This window comes from Pipistrellus hanaki (assembly GCF_964339955.1).
Source record: "Pipistrellus hanaki genome assembly, chromosome: 14".
In the NCBI taxonomy this organism is placed as follows: domain Eukaryota; kingdom Metazoa; phylum Chordata; class Mammalia; order Chiroptera; family Vespertilionidae; genus Pipistrellus; species Pipistrellus hanaki.
This window is the reverse complement of record NC_140516.1, coordinates 35252240-35262552: the sequence shown is the minus strand read 5'-3', so window position 1 is coordinate 35262552 and position 10313 is coordinate 35252240. Positions and strand designations below refer to the sequence as shown.

The window sequence follows — 10313 nt, the reverse complement described above, 5'->3', positions numbered from 1 at the left end:
ACGCATAAGAAATAAAAAGCAGCCCATGTTAACAGCCTCCTCCAGCTCCAGGAGTGGTGCCCCCCCCCCCCTCCATTCAATGTGTGAGAACAGAAAGGGGTGAGGCTAAACTCCACCAGGCAGGATGTGTGTTCGCTGTGGCAGCCACAGTCCTTGCTCACATACAGGGCAGGTCCCAGCCCCTATCTCCCAGGCAGCCTCCACGGCGATGCTGGTACCGGGCTGACTCCGTCCTCGCTGGGATGCCGATGTCTAGCAGCTGGGCCAGCCTCAGCTGGTGGGGCCCATTGTTTCTAGAGAGTTTCCAGCTGCAGGAGCCGCTGAGCTCTCGGCCAGCTGTGGGTTCTTCGCTGAGTTGGAAGTGTAACGGAGGAAGGGACCTGAAATGTCAGAAGGACAAGAAATAAAGGCAGTGAGGGTGGAGTGGGAGCCTGAGATGATTGATGTTGATGAAGGTCACCTGGCTTCTCTGTGGAGCCTGGACACACAGGGGCTATGGAGCAGGGGACCGTCTTCCTCCAGGGATGGGCCGAGGACTCGGCTACTCCCCTGACCATAAATGGTTTGGTCAGGGCCCTCTTGGAGCCACCTCTAGCCCTGTCATCCTTGCTCTCCCAGTTGGATGTCCCTGCAAATGCGAGACACAAGCCAAGAACTCCAGAGAGAAAGGAGCCTGCGGAGGACAGTGTTTGGAGAAGGTTCTTGGGAGGCTGTCGGAATGGTGAGTGACAGCTAGCATCTTCCCCTCAGCCTAACCTTCATTCTCTCTGATTACCATCAATACCCAGGCTTTTAAGACTCACATCGATAATTCTAATATGATAGAATTGTTTCTTTCGTACAATGAAGTCAAGGGGCTTGGTTTTAAATTAATTTTCTATGTGCAAAATACTAATCATGTTTGTAAAGTTCTTGTCAAATAATTGCCAGTCTCATTTTTCATTTAAGGTTCTGTTTATAACACCTCACATACGGCAAGGGTACAAAGTAGATGTCTCAGCTAAATTCACTTCCCAGGTGAAACAATGGGTCTGATCAATGCCTTTATCCCTTATTGTTCAGTCTGCCTTCTACGACCTGGCCAGCAATATAGATATTCATAGGTTGCATCAGAAACTTTCCACCTCTTTTATTGACTTGCAACACATATCTGGTTGTGACTCAAATGAGGTTTACTATGTTAAAAGGGAAAACAGAAGAGGTTTCCATGATTCTTCATTAAAGAGATCATTGAAAGGAGTGGAATTTGGGCTTTGTAGTTTGTGGGATCAACAATCCAACCCAGCCCCTACCATTCACCAGCTGGTGACATCGGGGGCCTATTTTGGTCTCAGTTCTCACCCGGGATGTAGGGATGAGAACAGGCCCTTCACAGAGGGGATAGGGGGGTGGTGGTGAGCGCAGCATCTGACCCTCAGAACATCCCCAATAACAGGGAGTAATTATCCGACTCTCTCCACTTCCCCTCAACAACAGCAAACTTATACAAGTGCCACTTGGCTGCTGAGATCCTAAAGGGCCTTCAGAACCATCGTGTAGACATCCTATTGTGCTTAGACTTACACTAAGTGCATTTTAGCAACAGGGGTTCTACACCAAATTTGAGTACTTTGAATATTGCTGATGTAAGTGTGGGATTCCATCCAAAAAAACCTTCCCAATTGTTTTCCCTGTGCCTTGCTCTGTGCCGGGCCATGAAGAGTATGGCACCACGTGGACCCTCACACACCTGTAGTGTTTTACAGTTTGGATGGAGCTGCTCCCGATGTTATTTCTTTTGGACGTATCCTGTACGATGGACGGGGCAAGTTGATTGTATCCCCATTCTGAGGATGGAAAATCTGAGCCTGGGAGATCTGTGTGAGGAAATGGAGATCAGAGAGTTTGAGTCAGTTTTCCAAGGCCACATAGCTCTAAGTGGTGGAGTCTGGACTCAGATCCAGAGGAGGGTTGTCTCACCCCACCCAACTGCCTCTTTAAAGAACACTGTCAGATTCTTCTCCACCCAATTTTACACGATGTTTTTCTCTCCGTGAGAGCACTGTAGTGTGTTTCTACAAAACATAGACGTCTTTCTGAAATTGGCCAAAACCTTCGTCATCCAGATATTGATAAACAGCACATGCAATGGCTCACTTGTTGCTGCTCCTCCCGTCTGCTGTCCACCCAAAGGAAGCTTTGTCTTGGGCCTGCTGACGTCAGTACCCAGTGCTCACTGATGAGATAAGGCTCTGGGCAGCTGTGTTCTGTGCAGTGACCAGCAAGTGTCCTTGCAATTTCTGTGGCTTGGTTGGTGCTAGCAACTGAGGGTATTGGTGAGGTCCCTTGAAGAAGAAGACTCTGACCTGTAGTGGCCCAGAGTCCCTCTTGCCCTAATATCCTGGAATAATGTCTGCCTTGGTCTCAGTAAAGAGTATTCCAGAACGACTGGCATTGACCAGCCCAATCGATGGTGACAGAAGAGGAAGATGGGAGGAGGAAGGGCCCGTGGAGCCCTCGACAGGGCCTGACCCAGATAAGTGGGCATCTGGGCAGGTGAGCAGTTTGATGCCCCTTGGAGCCCATGAACTTTAAACATTGACTTCAGTCCAGCCGGCGTGGCTCAGTGGTTGAGCATTAACCTATGTACCAGGAGGTCACAGTTCGATTCCAGGTCAGGACACATTCCCAGGTTGTGGGCTTTATCCCCAGTAGGGGGTGTGCATGAGGCAGCAGATCAATGATTCTCTCATCATTGATGTTTCTATCTTTCTCTAAAATCAATAAACATATATTTAAAAAAGAAAACCACCGATTTCATATTAGGGGCAGAGGGGCAGCTGGGTGCTGAGTGAGGGAGGGGAGAGAAGGGTTAGCTTCTCCTCTGTGGTCCTGACCAGCTCAGCCCCAGCACGGAACCTCCGCCTTGGACTCATCAAACATGGAAGCCTTGTCCTTCTCAGGCTCTGGCCCTGGGGTGTGTGTGTGTCAGGGAGCAGGTGTTCTTGTTGGCACCGCCCCTAGGGAGGGCTTACCATATTTTCCGGTGTATAAGACTACACTGTGTTCTAGTAAAAAGCCTGCTCAGATTGGCCAGAGTCAGAGAGGCTGTCTATTAAAAAAAAAGAACTGGTGTTGCCTCAGAAGTGGGGGGTAATCTTATACAGCGTCTTATAGGCCTAAACCTATGTTTTAACTGTAAAATTAGGGGGTCGTCTTATATGCCAGAAAATACGGTACTTCCTAACCCAGCAGCAAGTATCAAGTCTTTCTACAATAAATTCTCACAATCCCCTCCCTGAAAATAATTCTGGGGTGGGGAGGACCATTTTCAGCCCTCTGCAGAGTTTCTAGTAATGTTCTTACTGGCCTCCCGGATTGGGGTCCCTCAGGCAATAGTCCTGCAGGCTGGCCCCTTGGTCTGGCCCTAGCTGAGGACTGACTTGATGCTCAGACTCATCTGCTCCCCTGCCCTCTTTTTGGGATGAGATTGGGAGAGGACACGACTGACACCGTCTGGCCAGTAAGTGCTCTTAGAATCGCAGGGTCAGTGACAGGGGGAGAGGTCGGGAGCCTGGCTGGCCATTCCTGAGAGCTTTGGTGTTTCCTTCTCTTTTGCAGAGTTTTTCACTGAACTTCACTCTGCCGGCCAACACGGTAAGTCCAGCGGCCCACGCACCAGGCGTCACCGCAGACCCTCCCCGAGGCCGCAGAGCGCAGCACGTACACCTCACCCGCACGCACCCGCTTTTCAGAGGCCCGGTGAGGAGCTGGGGCCGATGGCATTTCTCCAAGGCTGAACACTGTAAATACGCCATTTGAAAAGAAACAACATCCAGGCTGTTTTCTGACCAGTAGTGCTGCTAAGATGGAGCTAGGCATCTTCCCGACCCAGATTGTTAGTGGGTTTTGAAGTGCCAAATGTTTCTGATGAAGTTCGTCTGGTTATTCGAGGAGAATAAATTGGATCTACCTCATAAGTGGACACCTGAGCCAGGGTTCAAGTCCCTTGTAACACGAGGGCCCGGTCCGGAGAGCAGCAGGAAAGGTGCCGACTCCCTGGTGCCCCTACTGGCTGCCCTGGGTATCTGCCCAGACTCCTTTGGCACCTGCGCACCCTCCTGGTGGCACCCTGCCTTCTGAGCCTGACTTGCTCAGCTCCCTGTCGGCAGACAAAACCCCCTCCCTCCCCTGAGCTGTCAAAGCCTGTTAATGTGGTTGGGACTGAAACGTTCCCCCGCGCTGCTTAGACTCAGCGGGTCTGTAGCGACCCCAGGTTTTGTCCTATGCTGGCGTGGTCACCTTATGAAGGTAACTCAGGGAAGCAAGAAGCCGTTACTTGGGGGCGGAGGGAGGGGGGTAGAGGTGTGTGTGTGAGGGGAGGTCCTTGTGATGCTGGTCCCCACCTTCCGGAGTGCTTTCTTGGTTAACAGCCCATTTCTCTGGGAACGGTCCCCTCTCCCTGTGAACCTGTGTCAGGTGGCCCACCATCCTGATGGGCCCGGGACCATCTGCTTTTAACGCCAACTGTGCTGCAACCTAGGCAACCTCCCAGAAAACCAGGACGGTCACCCTACCTCGAAGTTAAGCATTTACCATATCACCACTCCCTTTGGTGCCGCTAAGTGCCCGTGCCCAACATCAGAGCCAGGCATACTGGCAACCTATTTTACAGATGAAGAAATCTGACCCCTCACCTGTGAGTGGAGACATTGCCATTCCACTCCAGGTAGGGAGCCCAGGACCTACCCTCTTAACCCCACACTGGACCACTCAGCATAATTGACAGCGGCTGGTTGCTCATGTAGATGTTGGTTCCCTGAGAGTTGTTGATGCAGGTAAGACTATCACCTGAAATAGCTCATAAACAGGGGAGATCCAGTGCCTCTCCTTGAGTGGAGATGTGAGCTGGAAACATGCAAAGCATTCATCGAGTGTGGAACTAACCCAGAAACATGGACAGTTCACAATTTCAGATCCCCCACAGCCACTTGCTTCATTGCATGTTTGAAAACAATAAGGTGTCCTTCACTAGCTTCCACCAGTCTTTACCTTTTCCCTCTAGCAGTGGGGACAGGTTAAGCCCAAAGAGTGCTGGGAAGGATGTGGGGACTAGGGACTGGAGAAAGCCTTCTTGAGTTGTAAAGGGTGTTACAGCAAAACTCTGGGGTACATAACAAACACCTCTTCTGAGTTTCTGAATTCTGTCTCTTTGTAGAAGAATCTCATGTCTTCTAACCTGGAAAGCAGTCAAGTAAGGGTCTGTTGGGCAGTCATTGTTGCCAGAGGCTAAGACCAACAAGCAGTTAGCATAATTATTCAAGAAGTCCTCAGGAAGGCTAATGGACTTGGATATTCAGCAAGGGCTGAAAATCAGCATATTATTGCCCTGCTTGTGGCTGAATGGCTGAAGGCAGTCCCCTAACCTGGTAATCCTTTTATTGTTTACCAAACTTTACCTTTGATGCCTGTTTGCTTTGCTAAAGGGAAAATGTGTATTCTAGTAAATGAAAGTTATGGGTCCGAAGATTCAGGGAGTTTCTCCACTAGGGTGAGGCCTCTGCCTGGCTCCCCCATGCCTTCTACATTTATATTTTTTTTCTAGTATATCCGTTTGTGCACAGCCCATTCTCCAGACCTTGAGCCCTAGCCACAGATGGATTCAGCAGTCACAATTGTTTCTATGTTTTAATAGAATGTTTAGCAAAGGGGTGAATGTTAGGCATGATAGAATTTTAGGCAGTTCACAATTGACAGACTGTCTTGTATAATATTCATTCCACAAATAATATTCATTTGTTTTCCTAAGATACATGTTCTTTTTCCACACAGACTACCTCTCCAGTTGTTACAGGTAGGAAAGAAGTGGTGAGTATGCCCCTTACATTTTGGAGCCTTGGTTTGATCATTTATAAAACGGGAATAATGATGCTGTACCCATATTGTGCATTTCTTTTAAGGAGTAGATAAATTTGATATGTGAACTGTTACCAAGCACAGAATCTGGCTCAACTATCATTCTTATGACCAACTCAGCTCAGAAGTGGGGGAGAGAATGCAAATCACAGATGGATTTCACAATGTGTTGAGCAAAAGAAGTTAGACACAAAAGAGTTGGCAGGTTCTGGAAGAATGTTTTGTTCAACACTGTTTCATTATAGCATTGGCCAGATGCTGTAGGGTTGGAACTCTTATTTCTATTAATCAGTCCTTGGTAAAAACCGGTTTCATTGTATGTGGTTTCACCACGTCCCAGGAACCTCTGGGTGTTAAATGAGGACTTACTGTGCATAGTGCTTATATGAATCTATATGGGGTTGAAAAAACAGCCAAATCTATGGTGATAGATTTCAAAATAGTCTTACACGGGTGACTAAAGAGGGCTTCTGGGTGCTGGCAATGTTCTGTTTCTTTATCTGGGTGCTGGGCTCCTTATGTGAAAAGTCATCCATCTATATATTTATGATTGATGTACTCTTCTGAATTTACGTTATATGTGGGAATCACACATTTACACAGATTCTGCAGTTTATCTTTTAAAAATATTTTTATTGATTTCAGAGAGGAAGGTAGAGGAAGAGGGAGATAGAACCATCAATGATGAGAGAGAATCATTGATCAACTGCCTCCTGCACATCCCCTACTGGGGATCGGCTTGAAACCCGGCATGTGCCCTTGATCAGAATTGAACCTGGGAACCTTAAGTCTGCAGACCAATGCTCTATCCACTGAGCCAAACCAGCTTGGGCTGCAAATTATCTTTGATAATTCCAGAAAATCTGAAAATTTATATGGCTATTTCCACTCGGATCAAAACAAAGTGGGAATTTGAAAATTAATCGGTTAATGCATTTAGTGTAAATAAAATTTTAAAATTTCACATCAAAATGGGATGGGATATAATAAAACCTTTCACTTTTTGCCAAACTAATAGATAAAAATGATACCTATTTGTTGCTTTGAATCAGATCTCAGTTGATGAGATATTTGTATTTTTGTTTCTAAGAATGTGCTGTTCATATTCTTTGTCATTTTTCTACTGGATTATTACCTTTTTCTAATTGACTTAAATTATGCAAATTAAATCCTATGAAAATGAGCCATTTGCCACATACTGTACATAGCAAATATATATATATATTTACAATATTTCATTACCTGTTTGATTTTTGTATAACACTTAGGGTCCCTGAAGGCTTTTTAATTATTATTATTATTATTATTATTATTTCAAAATATGTTTTTTATTGATTTGAAAGAGAGAAAGTGAGAGAGAGAGAGAGAGAGAGAGAGAGAGAGAGAGAGAGAGAGAGAGAAGCATTGATAAACTGCCTCCTGCACGCCCCCTACTGGGGATTGAACTCATAAGCTAGGCATGTGACCTGATAGAGAATTGAACCAGCAGCCTCTTGGTACATGGGATGATGCTCAACCCACTGAACCACACCAGCCAGAACTCTTACTTTTATTGATTGAAGTTTCTTTGTTCTTAGAGACTCTGACTCTGCTTTCTCTCTTTGTCAGGACTGTGGGTCCTCTATTGGATTAGCGGCCGGCATCCCATCTCTGGCGGCCACAGCCCTGCTGGTAGCTTTACTGTTTACTCTGATTCACCGAAGAAGAAGCAGCAGCAGTGAGTCCACTGAGGTGATTAGCAGCGTCCTTGGGTCTGGAGGTGCTGGCAGGAGTCAGTATTGGAGGGAACTGGCTTTTGGGCAGAGTGTGTTTAGACTTTTATCTGTTTTTTGAGGACAAGACTATGGGCGTTCCCGCACCTCGATTTCTCAGACTTATGGGCTGGTTTGTCATAAACCTCAGCTCACGTGAGGAAATCCGTGGCCACAAAGATGGTATTTGGGGTGGCAAAAAGTAGCAGTGAAGAGGGATTTCATTGCCATGGTAGCGTGTCTGTACAGTGGATATGTTTTTTTAAAGTTGAGAAATAGGATGGCACAAATGTCCTAAAAAAGGAGATGATCTTAGGAAAGATAGAGGAGAAACGGGTGGTGAGGCGTCATTGGTAGGTGTATGTCCGGAGTTCGAGGCTCTATTGTCTTTGCCCTTTTCCACATCTGAACACACTTCAGTCACAAGGGAATCTACCGATGCTGCCCCTCCCGGGTGCCAGGTTGCTCTGGGCACCACGCTCAGAATGCAAAGGCCCCCTCGCCAATATCCAGCAAGGGTCCAGGCTGTGATGCAACCGTGTCGTGTGGCCTCGGGGTTCTAATCCCATCCTCTGTGAACATGCCTGCTGTTCTCGCAGAGCTCAGCATGCTCAGGGAGGAAGGAAACCGAGGCTCCGACCCGGGTTCTGCCACTTTATCACTTACATGACCCGGGACTAGTGACTTAACCTTTTCTGTGCCTTCATTAGTTCAACTTAATCGGAGTCATAAAACTAGCCTGCCTATTCTCGGCGGAAGGCAAATTCACAGGGACCAAAGGAGGTCATGGAGGCAAAGATGTGTTGGCAGGCTGTACACTTGAACCATTCAGAAGTATTGTGCTTGCTGGTGGTGTTAATTAAGTGGTAGTTTCTCAACCTTCGGTGCATTTTAAAATCATCTAGGAGGCTACAAAAATACCAGTCGCCAAGGCTAGTTAAATCGGTATCATCATGGGATAATCGAGTTGTGGCACAAGTCTTTAAGAAGCACAACTTTTAAAAATGTATGGATATGTTTAAACATATGCTGAAGTAAAGAGAATTATATGATAAACCTAATTATCAATTCCTGCCTAATTATATTTCATCTTTACTCCCACCCACTTTTCCACACTGTCAACGCTGGATTATTTTTGAAGTAACTCACAATGGAATTTCTTATTTGTGTTTTGGAGAGGGAGAGTTAGTATCTATTTGCTTATTTTGTTTTGTTTTCAAAGTTCTCCGGTGATTGTACAATAATATGCACCTAAGTTTAAGTACCGCAATCAAGATCATGGGCAAATGGTGTGACTATTTCTTCCCTTCCCTTCCCTTCCCTTCCCTTCCCTTCCCTTCCCTTCCCTTCCCTTCCCTTCCCTTCCCTTCCCTTCCCTTCCCTCCCCTTCCCTTCCCTTCCCTTCCTTCCTCCCTCTCTTTTCAACTTAGGAAAGTGAGAGGCCATATGAAATTGATGAAATTGATGAAAATCCCAAGATAGCTGAGGTAAGAAATCTTGGTTGTAATCCCTGTATATTATCATACAGTAAACAAACCTACTGAGGCAAGGGTTTTAAAGCCTTTTGCATCACAGGAGAAGTACAGTTATGAGCAATAGCCACTTCCTTGCCAGCCTGATAGACGCCTAATTGCTCCCCTGTCAGCCTGATTGCCCCTAACTGCCCTCCCCTGCTGGCCTGTTCACACCTAACTGCCCTCCCCTGCCAGCCTGATTGCCCCCAAATGCCCTCCCTTGCAGAGATATTAAGATTGGATATAAAAGCAAGATACAACTACATATTGCCTATTAAAACTCACTTTAAATTTAAAGACACTAGTAGATTAAAAGTAAAGAATAGGACAACAGACACGATGCTAACATGAAGCAAGAGAATGCTGAATGGCCTGAAACCCCTCCCAAGGCAGCAAGCTCAGGCAATTATTTGTTTTCTGTCTTTTAAGGATCCCTGTCCATCCTTGCTGATGTCCTGTGTCTCGAAAACTATTTAGACCGTTTGTCTGAATTTTGGTTCTTGCAGGTGGAAGGGTAAATCTGGTTGTTGTTGTTACTCCAACTTGGCCAGAAGCAGAAGTCTCTGCTGTGTTTTTAAAAATCTGTTTGTTTCCTCAAGAATCCTAGGAGAGCACCCACAGGTGAGAAGAATGTGGTGGGAGCAGAGGAAGCTCACATATACGTGCAGACTGTCTCAGGAAGCGAGGAGATCATGCACGACACTTACCGTCCTCCCGTGGAAATGGAGAGAAGGAGGGGATTGTGGTGGCTTGTGCCCAGACTGAGCCTGGAATGACGTAGATCATTCCAACTGCCTTCTGGAGTTGGAACAGAGCTGGAGACCCAGGGATCTGAGCGCGGAGTGAGGAGAGATGCTAAGCTTCTTAACCAATCCAAATGTCATGGACAAATCTGGAAAACTTTTGGATTGACTTGTTTCTTTGGGGACAGCTCTGACAAGGTTCATTCCAGCTCTCAGATCTTGTGGTTTAAGAAGCAGCAAACAACCATGTGACATCACTGTGCATCCAGAAGGAGCCCTTGGGTCCTGTTCTTGACCCCAGTGGAAATGTGTGTGTGTGTGTGTGTGTGTGTGTGTGTGTGTGTGTGTGTGTGTGTGTGTCTGTGTGTGTGATTTTAGAAAGGGGGCTTGATTTCTGAGTGTCTTGCCTT

At 46.6% G+C, this 10313-nt stretch overlaps 1 protein-coding gene across 1 annotated transcript; it reads left to right on the top strand.

Moving 5' to 3' along the window:
• Nucleotides 1-3463: 3463 nt before the first annotated feature.
• Nucleotides 3464-10248, top strand: OPALIN (oligodendrocytic myelin paranodal and inner loop protein; the record flags this gene model as incomplete). Its single annotated transcript, XM_084904388.1, has 6 exons — nucleotides 3464-3502; nucleotides 3601-3636; nucleotides 5812-5847; nucleotides 7504-7626; nucleotides 9077-9133; nucleotides 9760-10248. 6 exons carry the CDS (start codon nucleotides 3464-3466, stop codon nucleotides 9934-9936), a joined length of 468 nt encoding a protein of 155 aa, XP_084760514.1. The 3' UTR covers nucleotides 9937-10248.
• Nucleotides 10249-10313: the final 65 nt, after the last annotated feature.